General features: G+C 37.6%; 1 protein-coding gene across 1 annotated transcript in view; it reads right to left on the reverse strand.

The window, feature by feature from the left end:
• Window positions 1-1,322: 1,322 nt before the first annotated feature.
• The window catches only part of LOC124595245 (adenosine deaminase-like), a 162,884-nt gene continuing 145,032 nt past the window's right edge, over window positions 1,323-19,174 (reverse strand). Inside the window, exons 5-9 of the mRNA XM_047133906.1 lie at window positions 17,132-17,335; window positions 16,755-16,867; window positions 11,172-11,341; window positions 7,085-7,211; window positions 1,323-1,736 (exon numbers count right to left, since the gene is read on the reverse strand). Coding sequence (XP_046989862.1) covers window positions 1,644-1,736; window positions 7,085-7,211; window positions 11,172-11,341; window positions 16,755-16,867; window positions 17,132-17,335 — 707 coding nt within the window. The 3' untranslated portion in view covers window positions 1,323-1,643. The remainder of the gene's footprint in view (window positions 1,737-7,084; window positions 7,212-11,171; window positions 11,342-16,754; window positions 16,868-17,131; window positions 17,336-19,174) is intronic.

The raw sequence follows: 19,174 nt of genomic DNA on the forward strand, positions 1-19,174 counted from the left end.
TGATGAGTTACCCCAGAATAGGACCCCATATGACATAATAGAATGAAACTAAGCAAAGTATGCAAGTTTTTTATATCTCCTACATCTGACATCATTCTCACTGCAAATAGAGACTTGTTTAGGCACTTAAGCAATTGTGTGGTATGCCCTTCCCAAATGAATTTATTATTGAGTTGCAATCCCAGAAATTTAACACTGTCATCCTCTTCGATCTGCATGTCTTCATATGTTATACACATGCTGGAAGGAAATCTCTTACAGGCTCTGGACTGCATATAGTGGGTCTTCTCAAATTTTAATGACAGTTCAAATGGTTCAAATGGCACTGAGCACTACGGGACTTAACTGCTGAGGTCATCGGTCCCCTAGAACTTAGAACTACTTAAACCTAACTAACCTAAGGGAATCACACACATCCATGCCCGAGGCAGGATTTGAACTTGTGACTGCAGCGGTCGTGCGGTTCCGCAGCGGTCGTGCGGTTCCAGACTGTAGCACCTAGAACCGCTTGGCCACCCTGGTGGCTTTAATGACAGTGACTTAGCTTTAAACCAATTATTATTGTCACTGAAAATTTGATTAGCAGCTATTTCTAAATCTGTACTTGACTTGCTACTTATTGCAATGTTTGTATCGTCTGAAAGCAACTTATAATCTGGCAATGTAACAGACAAGAGGTCATTAATATACACAAGAAAAGGCAATGGACCCAAGACAGAACCTTGAGGTACACAACATGTAATTAATTCCCAATCAGATGAAGACTAACTGCTTACTGTACAGGTATTTTGCAATGACACCCTTTGTTTCCTGGTAGATAGATAAGACTGAAGCCATTTTGCAGCATTGTCGGTGCCACCATAATATTCTAATGCTGTGTTTCTCACAGTCAAAGGCTTTTAACAGGTCACAGAAAATGCCACTAGCCTCTAATTTATTATCTAATGAATTAAATACATTCTCACTGTAAATAGCTTTCTCTATTCCAGAACCCTTAATAAATCCAAACTGTGACTTGGACAATATATTATTTTTAGTCAGATGCTTAGAAGATGCTTGAACACACCCTTTTCAGATATTTTTGAGAAAGCCAGCAAAAGTGAAATTGGTCAATAGTTTGATGGTATCTCTTTGACAGCAGTAATGCTTAAACTAGAGAGACTAGAAGGAGAAAGGTAGCTCTAAAGCTAGTAATATCTCTTTGCTATTACATGTGCCTAGATGCAACATCAATCAGCTACAGGTGAGTGGCTGTCTTATCTTATTTTTGTTTATTTTATAAAAAAATGTAATGCATTTCATTATTTATGCCAAAATACATATTTCCAAATTAAAAAAGTCTGCTGTTTTATTTTAAAGAATTAATTTTACATTTTAATAGGTAAACAGTCTAACGGTGTTTAAATAAATAAAAAGCATTTGCCTGATATATGATGAAGCAGATCAATGAGTGAGATGAAACTGATGATAATTGCACACCATTCAATTTGCATACTTGAGGCAAGGAAGACTGTTTTATTTAATAACCAGTACTGACAAAAATAAAATAAAAAATTGTCAACCAGCACATAAAAAACATAAAATTAACTTATCTTTCAGTACACATTCTTTGTTATAACATGTAACAAAATTTTAAATATGGTTTAGACAGTTATGTTTATTTCTTTGTACAGCTTCTGGATCAAATGGTCTTTCTCCTTATCAGGCAAGAAACATGAGTGGGCTGCATTGAAATTCTGAAAAAACAAAGACATTGCATTATTACACAAGCAGATATTTAGAGAGTAACAAACATTTTGGAAGAGTCTATGCACATAAAAATTTACTTGGTTACTTCAGAATGATTATTACTCTATCTTCCACAGAAGAGGTACTGTTACTTACTAACTAATTAACTTGGGGGAACTGGAGACAAACTGACAAACAAAGTAATTTAAAAATATAATTGAACTGAAGAAACAGTTCAAACACAAGTGGCGCCAAGTGTAAGAAACAATTAGCGAGTAGCTACTAGCACACAACCAATGAAAATGACTTGGTTTACTCCTTATAAGACATAGTGAGCAAGCACTGCAAACAATTTAATAGAAGCTGTGTCCCAAAAATCCTAGTCGGTCAGTTTTTTACCATATAGCTCAAGTACTGTGGTATGAATGGGACAGTGCTCAAATGGTTTAAATCATACCTAACTGGAAAAGTGCAGAAAGTTGAAATAAATAGTTCACATAATGTGCAAAAAACTGGTGATTTCTCAAACTGGGGAACAATCAAGAATGGAGTGCTGCAAGGTTCGGTCTTGGATCCTCTGTTGTTCTTGATATATATTGACTTTCCATTCTATATTCACGAAGATGCAAAGCTGGTACTTTTTGCCGATGATACAAGTATAGCTATCACACCCGACAGACAAGAATTGACTGGTGAAATTGTAAACGATGTTTTTCGGAAAATCATTAAATGGTTCTCTGTAAATGGGCTCTCATTAAACTTTGACAAAACACAGTATATACAGTTCCATTCAGTAAATGGAATGACCCCATTAATAAATATAGACTTCGATCACAAATCGGTAGCTAAGGTAGAATATACAAAATTTCTAGGTGTATGCATTGATTAGGGGTTGAACTGGAAAAAACACACTGAGGATCTGCTGAAACGTTTGAGTTCAGCTACTTATGCTATTAGGGTCATTGCAAATTTTGGCGATATAAATCTGAGTAAATTAGCTTACCACGCCTATTTTCGTTCTCTGCTTTCGTGTGGCATCATATTCTGGGGTAACTCATCATTGAGTAAAAGAGTGTTCATTGCACAAAAGAGTGTAATCAGGATAATTGCTGGAGCTCATCCAAGATCATCCTGCAGACACTTATTTAAAGAGCTAGAAATCTTCACTGTAGCCTCACAATATATATATTCACTTATGAAATTTGTTATTAACAATCCGAACGAATTCAAAAGTAATAGCAGTCTACATGGCTACAACACTAGCAGAAAGGATGATCTTCACTACTCAAAGTTAAATCAAACTTTGGCTCAGAAGGGGGTAAATTATGCTGCCACAAAAGCCTTCGGTCACTTACCTAATAGCATCAAAAGTCTGACAGATAGCCATATAGCATTTAAAAGGAAATTAAAAGAATTTCTTAATGGCAACTCCTACTCATTAGATGACTTTTTGGATATAGTAAGTGGGTAATTCCCCCCCCACCCCAAAAAAAAAAAAAAAAAAAAAAAAAAAAAATATTGAGTGTAATTTAATATTTTGTCTAATGTAATATCTTGTATAGACATCTTTTATTAACCTGACATGTTCCACATCATTACGAAGTGTCGTATTCATGATCTATGGAACAAGTACTAATCTAATCTAATCTAATACCACATGGAAGAATACTGATTGCATCGTTTAATGATTGGTAGCCTACATCCATGACTTCAAACACATTAATTTATCTGAATTTGCAACTGAGGCACAAGAAATAATCTGGGGGACATCATCTATTCCCTTCTTGGACATAAACGAAAAACTTCAAGCATTTATTAATAAACGTACCCGACTATATTCCCCTACATACTGGAAAAGTACGAAGGAAACCTGCACCTCAGCTAACTGAAGAACTTAAGCAGCTCATGAATCTCAGAGATGCTGCATATTCAGCTTACAAACTATGTGCTATACCCGAAAATAATGTTGCTCACAAGCAGAAACAGAACAGAGTCAGTCATACTGCGATAAATACCAAACTCAGACATTCCCATACATTAACTGATTACAGAGATAGACCAGCTGCCTGTGAAAAAATTGCACAATCTTGGTATAGGAAAAGTATACCACAGCACCCTCTGATTGCTGTTGTAGTTGCATTCTTCCTGCACAGTCCAAGCCCTTAGAATGTATAGTCCATGACCATCTAACAAACTACCTCTTTACAAACAATGTACTACATGAATAGCAACTAGGTTTCCATAAACACCACTGCACAACATCTGCCTTACTGAAGGCACCAGGTAACTAAAGTTAAGAGACAACTAAAGGTAAGGTAAATATCATGTGCTTCTTAAGACTTCAGCAAAGCCTTTTACACAACAGATTTTGACATTTTACTTGCCAAACTTAGCAGCCTAAATTTCTTGCCAAGTGGAGTGCAGTGGTTTCAATCATACCTTAAATCTCACCAACAATGTGTTACGTTCAGGACCCTAAAGTCACAATGGAGGCAGGTAGTATCAGATATCCTCCAGGGCATAGTATTAGGTCCTATACTCTTTTCTTTGTATATACATGATGTGTCATCAGCGTTGTCCTACTGCAAATACCACATTAATGCTGATGACCTCCAGTTGTAGCTAAGTGCAAAAACAATAAAACCTGAAAACAACTATCGAGAATTTCAATACTGACCTATGCGCATTATCATAATGGATGTAGGCTATAGGGTTTAAGCTCAACCCATCCAAAACCCAAGCAGTACAAATTGGTCATTCTGTGTTCATTAGCCCAAAATATCAGGAACCCCAGCAATCTTTAACCCTAATTGGGACAAATACAACTTTTCTTCCTCAGAACAAAGTCCAGATGAAAATGTAAATTGGACTGAGCACATAACTGTAATGTGCAAGAAGAGATCAGCATCTCCTGATGCCCTACAAAAATATAAAAAACTATTCTCTCTTGACTTGTAAAAGAAAATTGTTCAAACACTTATACTTCAAATTACTTATTACAGTGATGTTATTGCGCTAGGCCTTTCCTGGTTGTTCATTATATCTATGATGTTTGACTCTTTGGCAATATTTCACTGTAATATGCTTAACTATCCTGGATGCATGCATAGAAGTGCAGATATTTCCATACTGTCTGTCTCCTCTACTGTCTCATCAACGAATGCTGTCCCTCACATCACTCCTCAACATTAATGCTCCTATTTGAACAACATAAAAGAAACATCTGTTCTTATCAGAGCAAAATCCTTTCTCACCCACTCCATCATTCAGCCACTTTGTTGAATTCCCTCTCAGTTGAAGGAACCTGGCTCTAGAATAACCTCACACATTATATTAGAGAACTGAATAACATCTCCAACTTCAGAAGACAGTTAATGACATATCTACTAAAGCAACAATAAGGATTACCATTGTATGCACTCACCTGACCCCCTCACTGTGTTACTCTTTCACCATACAGTTTTAATATTTCTAATCATTGATTTTTATTTTTATTATTTGACTTCACATCTTTCTTATTCCAGTTTCTTTTGTCTTTAGGATTCTACTACCTTTTTGATTAATCTTTCATGTGTTCCCATCCTCTCCCTGACAGCAGCTGTCTTTGGGAGCTGTCCCTGTATTCCCTCTGCTCTGTATTTATTCTCTTTTTTTGAGCTATGTAAACTAAAGCTTCCATTTTCCTCCAACTTATCCTGCCTTCTTAGACTCCTCAGACTAGCCAAAATAGCCCTTCAATGGCATCAGAAGTGCATGCTATTAATTTTTTGTCCTGAATGCGAATAAGATATCACTACAGTAAATAAACAATCCCTTCTAGTTTTTGTTATTACCCAATACTCACAACTTCATCTTCAGGGTGTCTATCCTTTCATCCCTTTATTATCCGCAAAGGCAGTGTTCTTTATTTTTAAAGACGAACTATACTGAACAATGAAAAGTACAGGTTAGAATATCAACAATATTATGTAAAGGATAGACTGCTACTCACCATAGAGATAACACAGCACAGTGAGCAATAGACAGGCACAACAAAAAGACTGTTACACACTGAGCTTTTGGCCAGTGCCTTCTTCAGAAAGGACACACACACACACACACACACACACACACACACACACACACACACACACACACACACACACACAAGCAAGCACACACGACTGCTATGATGCAGACATGACTGCTATCTACATTTGCACTGGCCAGAGATTCTGGCCCAGAGATATTGGTCATGTGTACGTGAGGTGTGCTTGCTTGTGAGACTGTGTGTGTGTGTGTATTTCCTTTCTGAAGAAGGCTTTGGTCAAAAGATCATTGTGTCAAGTCTTTGTGTTGTACCTGTCTGCAGCTCAATGTGTCATCTTTACACTGAGTAGCAACCTATCCTTTTCATAATATTGTAGACAAACTATATTGTAACTTCCTGGCAGATTAAAACTGTGTACCAGACCAGAAGTCGACCTGGGTCCTATGTCTGTCACAGTCAAGCACTTTACGACGGTGATATTCAAGCATAACACACAACCTATCCTCACAGCTTTATTTGCACCAGTCCCTTATCTCCTACGTTCCAGATTACTCCTGCATACCCTGTGAGACTAGCACTCATGGAAGAGAGGATGTTGCAGGGCTAAGCTACAGCCTGTGAAGGTTGAAAGCTAGGACATGAGGTAATAGTGGAAGTAAAGCAGGTCATCAATCATGCTTGGATAGTTCATTTGGTAGAACACCTGATCATGAAAGGCAAAGGTCCCAGGTTTGAATACCAATCTGAGACACAGTTTTATTCAGCCAGGAAGTTTCATATCAGTCCACACTACACTGCAAAGTAAAAATTCATTCTGGAAACAATCCCCCAGGCTGTAGCTAAGCCATGTCTCCACAGTATCCTTTCTTCCTGTGGTGCTAGTTTTGCAAGGTATGCAGGAGACCTTTTATAAAATTTGGAAGGTAGAAGGTGAGGTACTGGTGGATGTAAAGCTGTGAGGAGGGCCATGAGGCATGCTTGGATGTTTGAGTCATGCTTGGATAGGTCAGTAAGAAGAACACTTGCCCACACAATGCAACGGTCTCACATTCGTGTCCCAGTCCAGGACACAGCTTTAATCTGCCAGGAATTTTCAATCAGAGTACAATCTGCCACAGAGTGAAAATTCATTCTGTACATTCATTACATATTTTTCTGGTACAGCTACTCTTGGCAAGTCTCTTTCTTTAGTCTATGTTATCTTTGCACAAGTATTAAATGTCAGCAAGGGAATAAGGGTTATAATGAACATCTATTCCTGATCATTTTTGTAAGTAAGAAAATGAATGCAATAACAATAGTATTAATATCAGTAGATTAACTTACTGCACGAATTGCATGGGCTTCAGTGAGGCCCCAACTTGCGGCGAGTGCATAATCATCTCTTAGCGTTCTTCCAGTCAGTGTAGTGTCATCAGAATTTAGAGAGAAATTTACACCTTCTTCAGCAAATCTGAAAGCAATGTAGAAAAAACTATTAAATTCTTTTATCACCAGGACCAAGATTCTTTTCTAATTTGTAACCTGAATTCATTCTTGCTGACAAGCTCTAAGCAAGGGCATAGTAAGGTGTTTGGCAAACTCCCTAACACATCCCTTTCCTTGGAGATATTAATTTCACTGTTACATTGGATAGTATTTACAGATTTTGAAGAAAAGAGGAAGATTTTATGACAAGTTGAAGCTCTGAGCTGTTTCATGAGGTGTACTCGTATGGCACAGCTGGTAGCATACTGTTCACAAAAAGCAGAGATCTGAGTATGAGTCCTAATCAAGCACATACATTTAACATTTTGCATACGATCAATTCACCATACAATCATCACAAACTGTATGTGTTGTTTTTAAGAATTTGTCTGTGACCGTGTGTCTCCATTTCTTTTAAACACACTAAAAAATATAGTTAAAGATACCCTTGCTCACAGTTCATTATGGTTTAGAGCGAACGGTTTTCTACTAAATGAAAGTAAGACCCAGGCACTTTCCTTTAGCTTAAGAGAGAATCATGACTTAGAAAGTATAAAATTTTTAAGTGTTATAGTAGACAACAAGTTGGCATGGGAACCACACGTCAAACATTTATCTGCCAGAATCTCAAGAGTTATCATTTAATTAGAAACTTAAAAAGACATGTCTCTAATAGTTATATAAGATCAGCATATTTTGCTTTCTTTCAAAGTATTATATCATATGGAATCTTATTGTGGGGCAATAGCAGTCACGTAAAGGGCATTCTACTTTCACAAAAAAATTAGTAAGAATAATAACCGACTCAGATAAGTTAGAACACTGTAAACCCTTGTTTGTTAAATTGCAATGCCTGATGGTAATAAATATATCATTAAGAAGGGACAAGAAGGAACAAATCATGTTTAGATGTACCATACCAAAGACTATCCAAGTCACAGAATTCATATTTAGTTCTTGGACTTAAGTTGTACAATAAGTTCAGTATAGATTTAAAAGAGTTACCTGTCAATATCTTCAAAGCTAAGTTGTACAGAATACTAGTAAATAATGCTTTCTACACAGTAGACGAATTTTTTGAAACTGAAAATACTGTCTTTCAACACTGTATCTAGCGGATAGCCTTATGTAATCCAAACTAAATTGTATTTAGTAATTAATGTAAAAATGTAAGTTATCTTGACTTCCAGAATGAGATTTTCACTCTGCAGCGGAGTGTGCACTGATATGAAACTTCCTGGCAGATTAAAACTGTGTGCCCAACCGAGACTCGAACTCGGGAATTTGCCTTTCGCGGGCAAGTGCTCTACCAACTGAGCTACCGAAGCACGACTCACGCCCGGTACTCACAGCTTTACTTCTGCCAGTATCTCGTCTCCTACCTTCCAAACTTTACAGAAGCTCTCCTGCGAACTTGCTTCTGTAAAGTTTGGAAGGTAGGAGACGAGATACTGGCAGAAGTAAAGCTGTGAGTACCAGGCGTGAGTCGTGCTTCAGTAGCTCAGATGGTAGAGCACTTGCCCGCGAAAGGCAAAGTCCCGAGTTCGAGTCTCAGTCGGGCACACAGTTTTAATCTGCCAGGAAGTTTCTTACCTTGACTTGTCTATTGCTTTATGAGCTGAACAACAATAAAATTTGATTGATTGATTGATTGTCTCCTTGGTATTTTTCTTGCAGATGGTTTTCCATTTTACTCTGCCAATCTTCTAATGCTAGCATTTCTAAACACTGATCAAAAGGTCCCTGGTTTGATTCCAGCTACTGCTTAGATTTTGGGTTAAATACTTCTGGTATAAAGTCACCCTCATTCTGCCAACAACCTTATCAGAAGGAGTGAAGGAGTGGGCAGAAGTTCAAGGAACTCTCTTGCCATTGAGAACACAAAATATGTATCCTTAGTAACTGCAGTATGTAATTCTGCCACCAAAAAATTCTAGTTTATTCTTCCGTTCATATCTCTGGAAGGTGATTACCAATGGGGAGGTGACCACAAGAAAATGATAGTATCTAAGCATTTATTTGGCTTTTCAACTGCCTGAAGTATGTGATATTAGATGTCTGAATGTTTTAAAGCCAGAAAATCTGAAAACAGAAACATGAAGGTTCATTTTAGATATAGTAGGTGTCAGTGACATGAAATGAAAAGAAAATGAAGTTTCTAATCAGGCAAATATTGGGTATTATCAAAGAATCAGAAAAAAATTATACTAGGTGTAGGATCCACTATGAATAGAAAGGTAAAGCAAAGGCTGAGGTATTGTGAACAGTTTAGTGATAAGATTATTCTCGTCAGAATCAACTGCAGACCAACACCAACAATAATATTTCAGATATAGACTTGACATCAAAAACTGAAGCTGTAGATGAAGAGGTGGAGAGAGTATATTTCGGCACTAAATGGGTAACTAAGTATGTAAAAGAAGACAAAAATATACTGATCACCGGGGATTAGAACACCACAGTAGGAGAGGAAATCAAGAACAGAGTTGTTTATTTTTATTCATTTTATTTAATTAGTTTTTAGTTGATCCTTCGTGCAACTGTTTTGATAGTATGTAGAACATGTCAGATTATTACAGTAATAACCATATGTAAATGGTTAACAAACCTTGCAATCTATGTCATATGCAAACAGATACATGAAAATTGAGGTTCATGCGCTCCAATAATAGCACAGATAATAGTAGTAATAATGTTCACATGAACAAACTGTAAGGCTTACATTCAAATTCATATGAAAATTATTCTGTCAACAAGTGATACATCAGTAATACATAGTAAGTTTACATAGTAATGCTTAAAACTAAACACATGAAGTACTACACATTGTCAAAACATTTCTGCAAAGAATAGAAAAAGGTGTCTAAAAGGTAACGTTTTAGCTGTCTTTTGAATTTAGTCACATTCGCAATGACTGATTTGACATGAACTGGAAGTTTATAATAAACTTTTACGCTTGAATGATGCATTCCTTTCTGTACCATGTTGAGATTTTTTTATGTTTGTGAAAATCATGTTATCTTCTTGTATCATGAACATTATATGCAGTATTTATTTTTTCAATTGTATGATTCTTGTTCACAATGCAAATTAGAGAAAAAATGTATTGGCGTGGCGGAGTGATGATCTCCAGTTGTTTAAATAAATTTCTATGAGAGCATCTAGGGCACAATTTACTCATAATTCTGATGACCCTCTTCTGTGCAGTTATGACCCTCTTCTGTGCAATAAAGACTTTATTCGCTTGTGGCTGGTTTCTCCAGAATATCACACCATATGTTGTAAGTGAATGGAAATATCGTAGGTAAACAGCTTTGATTGATCCAAGTAACAAACAGATGCAACAGAGCAAATGGCAAATTATGCAAAACTGAATCTTTTACACAGGTCGATGATTTGAATTGAACAGTTTAGGTTGTTATTAATATGTAATACCAAGAGTCTGGAAGACTCAACTCCCGATATTTCTTTATCACCACCTTTTATTTCAATGTTTTCTGGTTTTATGTTTGCTGTGTTAGAATGAGTGAAATGAGTTTTGTAATATTGAGGGACAGACTATTTGAAGGGAACCAATCTAGGACTTATTTGACTATAATGGTCACAGCATTCTCTAAACTGACTTTGTCATGCAGTTTTTTCTCCCCTACTGTTCAACCTGTAGGCTGAACAAGCAATGACTGAAATAAAAGGAAGGTTCAGGAATGGGATTAAGATGCACTGATGACACTGCTACCCTCATTGAAAATAATGAAGAATTACAGGAACAAGCTATAAAAAACATCCAACAAATAACATCAGGTAAAATGTTCGGTGTTCTAAAAAAAAAAAAAAGGTATAAGCTATAGGGAAAGGAGTATAGTAAACAATATGTATGAGATCCAGTAGGAAACAATAAGAATGGAGAATGATGAGAGAACTAATGAACTTATTAAATCAGTGTTACCTGACAATTGGATGCTTCCTTGTACCTAATGGGACAGCTCCAGTTAGATAACTTGACCAAGGGCAAGTTTCAAAATGTATTTTTTTCTCTTTACAGCTGCTGTAAATTGCTTCACTTTCAACCACCCGATAACCATGTCCTACACGCTCTGTGTGATATACTTCCACTGCCTAAAACATAAGTAAGTCCACATGAAACAAACAGGAATTAATTATTCATGAAACAAATAAATTGGGACTTTTCATTTTACGTATTTTCAAAATACCTTTAAGTCTCTCCCTTAATGACTATGAATCTTGTCATGAAGATAAAACAGTTATGTCATATGTGTATACATTTATAGAAAAAAATGGACAATAAGCAACCACAAATAAGTGTCTTAACCAAAAATTTTACATTTACAGCAAATTAATGAACTGTGTAATAATGCAGTTTCTAACAGCAAATATTGTTTCAAAGTGTATAGCTTGATTCGTTACACATTCCAGAAATTTCTGTTTCATCAAAGGATCTACAGAAAATGAATAAATGAACATATGGCCCCCTTAATGAAAGATTTCACATGATGAATGCTACAGATTTACACGCCATAAACACATAGACAGAAAATCAAACAGCAAACAATGGAAAAACAGCTAATAACCACATATTTCTCACTAACAAGGGGAAGGTCTCATACATGGGCAATCAACTTGGCTTATATATGGGAGGTCACTTGTGGACAAGCTAAAATGACAGACTCTAAGAAAGTCTGGCTCAAAACTACATCATTTCTGAGAAAACCACTCCTACAAAGTTCATGGTGAGCAATGGATTAAAAATCAATGGGATTGCTAGATAGTAGAAAATTGATGATTGTTCATCATCATATATGGGGTCCACAAGGTCATATTTTCCCATAAATCAAGGAAAGATTCTGTTACAACTGCAGCTTATCTATCCATAACTGCAGCTTATCTATAAATACAGTAAATGCTGCTCAACAAGAGTGCTGCTGGCATAGCGACCAAGGAATCTGGCTGTGGAGCAAAGAACCTCTGCTTGATTCTCAAATGCATACTGCAGTTTTGTCGTTTGTATTTTTTTCCACATCAAAATTTTAGGAATAGGGGTGTTAATAAGGTAAGTAAATTGATGAGGAATAACAAGATGGTAAGCAAATAAATTTCTCATACAATCTGTATACAAATGAAAAAAGCTGCAGAATGCATTTGGGAATCAAACACAGGTTATCTGCTCTCTAACCAGACCTTTGGCACTTTCATTTAATAGCTCTTTTATCTCTTGGGTACATACGCAACAATTTCCATAGTTCATTTCATCAATTTCTAGGAAACTATGTGTTTGTGGTCCCCATATATGACGAAAAATGCTAAATTTTCAATAACCCATCAATCCTGTCAATTTTGAGATGACTGCACATCATGAACTTTAGGGGTAACTTTTTCAAAAACAAGGTGATGTTGAGACAGACTGTCTTAGAATATTTCATTTTAGGTTTTACACAAGTGACCTGCCAAATATGAGATGAATCTGTTGGCCATGTCTGAGGTCTTCCCCTTGGGGGTGAAGTTACAACACTTGGCTGAAGGTAACACAACGGATTTTTAAAAATTTAATTCAGAATGCCTCATTCTAACAAAAAGATCTCTTTGTTACTCTTATGCCAGCTGAATTTACTCATTAATACCAGATGTGGCCTGATTATCATCTTCTATTACTGTTAAGAATTCCATAATTTAAGTCTCATCATGCAAACCTTAAAGCTAACTCCTCAGCTATGTTTTATGAGTCACTTCTGATATTGTTATGGTATGGACTGAGTACCATGACACCAAGGAAATTTGGGACATGGTGTTCCAATTATCATCCCAAAGAGATGTAGCTGATGACACAGCTAATCTGTAAAATGTCCCACTTGGTTCGTCAACATGTGGCAAGATGATCTTGATGACTTGTTGACATAGGATTGCAACAACTGGCAGTGCATGTCTTATGCTGCCAAACAACAGAACAGTCACTGGGGTATTATTTATACATGCTGAGCAAGGCATGAGGCATGTAGAGGCAACCACAACCAGAAGGCTACTATGCTGTTAGACTTCCAGCATTCATAGGACAGCCATCATAATCTCCAGCCAACTAGTCATACAATTAGGTCCTGAGTTCAGTGTGCTGTGTTGCCCTGCTTCTACACTGCTGTCCAGTGCTGTGAATGACACCTGCCAGCACCACCTGAGCCTCAGGTGCCTTGACTATTAGCCCCAATCTCAGCACCAGCAATGAGAAGCACCTACATCTTCTCTAACATATTGGAGCAATAGAGAGTTTTCCTTCACCTCCAATGGATTCCTGCCTCCCTGCTAACTAATTGAACACAGAATGCTCAGGCGGAAGAGCCGAACACCATCCCGGTCAACCTGAGAATGGCTCCTCCACCACCCACTGTTGTGGTCACCATACCCTGGGCCTCTACAAGTTGCGTTGGAAGAGATACTGGCCAAGGTGTTACTATCCTTATCAACAGCTCCGAAAGTGAGTAGCAGCACATGTGCTTTATAACCACTCATGGGTTCCTTGCGTCTATTGTTTCTGGATTTGTTTCCATCCTCATTTTCCAATTCTGTGTGGAAATTGTTAGGGATGAAGGTAAGTGTGTGTTAGAGATGAGCAAACAGACAAGTGTAGACATAATTTAGAGTTGTCATATAAGTTATCAATTTAAAAGTCCTCAAGGGATCTATACTAGTACATATGTTTTTTGACATTCAGAGAGAATCTGAGTCTTGGGCAGAGCTTTTTTCTTTCTTTCCATTCCTGTGCTGTGCTCTTTCTGCATTATTGGTGATTCTATTGTCTACTGAGGCATCTGAAAGCTGTGATACAGCACTGACGGGGAAAAAATTCTGTACCATAACAGTGTCCTATGATTTACATTATTTTGCCTTTTCATCATGGAATGCTGACTCAAAGAAGTACAGTAGGGTACTGAGATACCTCAAGGATCTGGGGTGAATCAATGACCCTGATATCATTATACAGCTCCTGATCCTCGACATTCAGTCAGCACGACAGTGGAGAATCAATGCAAAAAATAATGGGAGAATGCATCAAGTTTCAAGGATGTATGATGAGAATAAATTGTTATTTAAGTATTAGGAGCTGAAATAAGGTTGCGAAGGTTAAGATTGTGAAAAATCTGTGATTGGACAAATAAATCAGTGTTATTGCAGAGTTTATGGAGTTCAGTACACTGAACAGGTCTCTCTCAGATGAGAAGTGAAGATTTGAGTGATAGTTCTGCAGACATTATGATGAGAAATGCAACTTTAGTGATGTTATCACAGATTCCTTTTGTAAACAGTTTAATCTCTTCTTGCCAAATTCTTGTGCTTGTACTTTAAGTAGCAAATTTCATGACATAGTGATAAAATATAATTGGTTAATGTGGTGATATTTAATGTGGGGAACAGAATGAATTTGTTGGTAAGGATGAGTGATGTGTTGATGAAGTTTGGTATAGATTTAAGGGGTTAATTCACAGATATAAGTGAGTATTGTAAATTTGTAATTTTAGTTAGGTCAAGCTGGAGTATTATGATCGCATAATTGTAGGAAATCTCTTGGAATTCCAAAATCCTGTCCTGATGAGATTGTCAACACTACTGCCAAACTGACAATTGAATGTCGTAAACTATAAGTGTTTAATGACCAAACTTTGCCTAGAGACTGAGTGAGACAGCCTACAGAGTAATCATGAAGCAGTGAGTGGATTGCATAACAGTGGACTCAAGTGTGAATGGGGTGGGCAAAAGCAACCATTGGAGTCAAAGTGTAGTAACTTAGATCAACTTTCATAGTGTGTGTTCACAGGACTTTTGCGCACTTTTCTGAAACAGCCACTAACTATTACTATATGAACTATAGAGGGCTTTGTCATTTCTAATTCTGTCTGAATGTCTGCTCTATCTAACTGTCACTGGTGCAGCACCATGCTAAATTCAAGAATTCAGTTTCTACAAAGACGGGAGTTAACTTGTGGTATGGATGGAGTACAACAAAACCAAGAAAATTTGAGGCATAGAGTTCCAATTAGCACCCCAAAGACATGCAACTGACAATGCAGCTGACTTGCAAAATGTCCCTCAAGTTATCTCAACATGTGGAAAGACACTAACAATGATTCACTGACACAGCATTGTACCAACTGGCAGTGCATGCCTTCATTGCCATACAGTCAAACAAACAGTCACTGTGGTGTTATTTATAAGCGGTGAGCTAGTCATCAGGCAGGTTCAAGGCGACAGCCATAACCACGTTGCTGCTGTGCTGCTTGACCCTCCAGAATATACTGGACATTGTCATCATCATCAGCTCACCACTGGTATGCCGAGGTGCCACACAGCAGCCCAGCAAGTGCCAACTGAGCAAAGGACTCCTTGACCACCAGCTGCTGTCTCAGTAATCATGTTGCTCCCCAGTGGTGTGTGTGGCCTTCAGGCACATTGACCCCCACTGCACCAAACAAAGACACCATGGGTCAGGGTCAAGCTGTGCCACTGGATGAGGGCATACACTTGCATCTAATCCAGCTTGTAGGAACAATAAAGAGTTCTCCTGAATTCTGTTTCCCTTGCTGTAGCCCCTGTCACCTCCATCAAGTTCCTGTAGCTCCTGCCAACCCATAAGCCCACAATTTCCAGGTGGAAGAGCCAAATGCCATCCTGACCTCAAAGAACAGTTCCTCGACCATCGCCCTCAGAGTCACTACACCATGGGTCTCTGCAATGTGCATCTTTTAGAAATTCTATCTTCTTCTGATTCATTTCCTATTTTTACTGACTTTGCTCTCAACTCCCAGCAATTAGACATCAGTTCTGAAAGTTCAAGATCTCAGGTTCTGAAAGTTCAAGATTTCTTATCATCAGTTATTTTATGTCTTAGTGCTGTACAAAACATAACTGCATAATTAAGCTTTAAAGCAAATTCATCCAAGTTTGCTGGAGAGGAATTATATTAATACTGCTTCCTCCACTGACTGGTATTTTTAATGTTTTATTTTATATTGGAATCCTATGATTACATTGCTGATCTGCAAACAACAGTAACTCTATAATCAGATCCCTTAAATTTTGAAAACTTATTCTGTATTTGCCCATTTATGTTAAGCATTATCATTAGCCATTATGCTAAAAATTTCAGGGTTTAATCATGTTAACTGCATGTCATTAAATGTAAACTCTACTTGACTAATTCCTCTTTTTGTATCAGCAGTACAAAAATTCTGCACAGAGGATTCGTGTATCTGATATCTGAGTCATTATTATGTGTCTATCTGCCACATCATTCAGAGAATTCCTTTAAGGGGAACATGCTATGGGTTTCAGGTGTAATAGCTCTCTACTTTTTCTTACACCAGCAGATTTAAGTAGCAAACTTTATCAAAGTACAATGATATCACATATAGGTTTTCATGTGCTCTAATCTAAGAGATATGGTTGACATTCTTGGGAACTGTATACAAGTTTCATATAAGTGCATTCTTCAGAAATGATAAGAGAAAGGAAAACCTCTGTTACTTACTCTTTGTACCATATCAGCTCCCCCAGCTTCACCAGCATGCAGTGTTCGGTGAATACCACATTTTCTAGCTTCTTCATATGCAGCAATCTCTTCTGGGTTAAGCGGCACTTCAACTGATTGAAACATTACTTGTAACAGTTATCTCATGCTGACATGAATTACCTATCTGATGTAATCACAACTGAACAATGTCTTACTCTTCTCAGGCACTGTACTTTGATTTTGAAATTGTGAAATTGGCTATATAGTCAGATTCTATTATTTATTTTTTAAACCAGAGATTCCACTAATTTCAGTGTCAAATAAGAGAAGAAGCATTAAGTTTCAAAGCAATCTTTTTCTCCTTTAATTTTCTCTAATGAAAGCAAATAACTTACCATAGGTTTCTGATTTATCATACGCATTCATTGCTATGTCCATTCCAACAACACCTTCACCTTTAAACTTTTTACATAGTTCCAAAACATCCTTTATCATGCCTGTACCATTGAGTGCACAGAGTATAGTCTTTGCTTTGACACCAAAGTCAGTTTCTCCACGTTCAAAGCCACGATTTACAGCATTCACAATCTCCCCTAATTCTGAAATGGAATAAATGATTATTATTTGACTTTACTTTGACATAAAGTGAGGACAGACATTCACTCGCCTGCATATATGTTGTGGGTGAAGCATAAGCACACCCTAATATGAAAAAATTTCAAATTTCCATTATTCAGACACATGTAACTTAGTTTTGAGTATCAGATACAGGAACTTCTGAACTATGTTCACAAATGGGAAGAAACACAGTATGGCAGATGAAGCAATGGCCAAAGCAGAAGTGTCAAGGATGTACTGAGGAAAATGAAGATCACAGGAAATAAGCAGACACTATTTTATGTAAGATGAAGAGGAGGAGTTGGAAATGAACTTATTTATAACATATTTACAGCTGCTATCACTAAAATCTCAGTGAAGAGTTTAAAAATAGCTTCAATGACAGTGAAATATGAGATTAACAGCAACAAAAAGAAAAGAAACAGAATGTAATCAGTAATTGATGTAAAAAGAGAGACAGAACAAGACAAATAAAGAACAGGGAAGACAAAAGATAATGTAACATAGCATGTCTGGATTTTGTTGTCCACCACTACTGTCAATCATTCACTTCTGTGTGTTACAGTGACATGTATGGTTACTGAAGCAACGCCACTCCAAAAAAGTTACAATTAAATGTTTATTGAGATCCCACTGTTTTTTATTCATATTATTATTTCCCAAAAGATTTATGAATACTGATGAACTCATATAATATTATGAAAAGGGTAGACTGCTCCTCACCATATAGTGGAGATACCAAATCACAGACATGCACAACAAAAAAGTGTAACCTTTCAGCCAGAAGGCCACTTTTCACAATAACCAACAAACACACACATATTACCCATATGCACCTCATACATATATGACCACTGTCTCTGGTAGCAGCAGCCAGATTGTGAGTAACTGTGCATGATGCAAGAAGCAATCTGGGTGGTAGGGGTAGCTAGGATTGGGAGGGGAGGGGGAGGGGAGAGCAGGGTACAGGTGAGGGACAGTAAAGTAGGAGCATACGGGAATGAGGTGGAGAGACGGTAGGGCACTTAGGTGCAGTTGGGAGGTTAGATGGCAGGGTTTGGGAAAGGAGGGAACTAAAGAGACTGTGGGTGTGCTTGTGGAATAGAAGGTTGTGGAATGGGAAAAGGAAAGGGAATAGGTGGATGAAGGACAATGACTAACAGAGTTTGAGGCCAAGAATGTTGTGCGAAAGTAGGATATATTGCATGGGGAGTTACCACATATTGGTAGGAAGGATCCAAATGGCACATGCTGTGAAGTAATCATTAAAATGAAGGAAGTTGTGTTGGGCAGTGTTCTCAGTAAATGGGTGGTCCAGCTGTTTCTTGGCCACAGCTTTTTGGTGATAATTCATGTGAACAGACAGCTTGTTGTTTGCCATGCTCACATACAATGAAGCATTGTGGTTGCAGCTTAGCTTGTAAATCACATGGCTGCTTTCAAAGGTAGCACTGCCTTTAGTGCTTGTGACCAGACTGGAGTAGGTGGTGGTGGGAGGATATATGGAACAGGTCTTGAATGTAGGTCTATTACTGAGATATGAGCCATGAGGCAAGGGGTTGGGAGCAGGGGCTGTGTAGGGATGGACAAGGATATTTTGTAAGTTTGGTGGACAGTGGAATACCAGTGCGGAAGGGGCGGGGAAGGATAGTGGGTAGGATATTCCTCATTTCAGGCCACAATGAGAAGTAGTCGAAACCCTGGTGGAGAATGTAATTCAGTTGCTGCAGTCCTGGGTGGTACTGAATCATGAGGGGAATGCTCCTATGTGGTCAGATGGTGTAACTTTGGAAGGTGATGGGTGATTGGAGAGATAAGGC

Source organism: Schistocerca americana, chromosome 2, assembly GCF_021461395.2.
Source record: "Schistocerca americana isolate TAMUIC-IGC-003095 chromosome 2, iqSchAmer2.1, whole genome shotgun sequence".
NCBI lineage: Eukaryota > Metazoa > Arthropoda > Insecta > Orthoptera > Acrididae > Schistocerca > Schistocerca americana.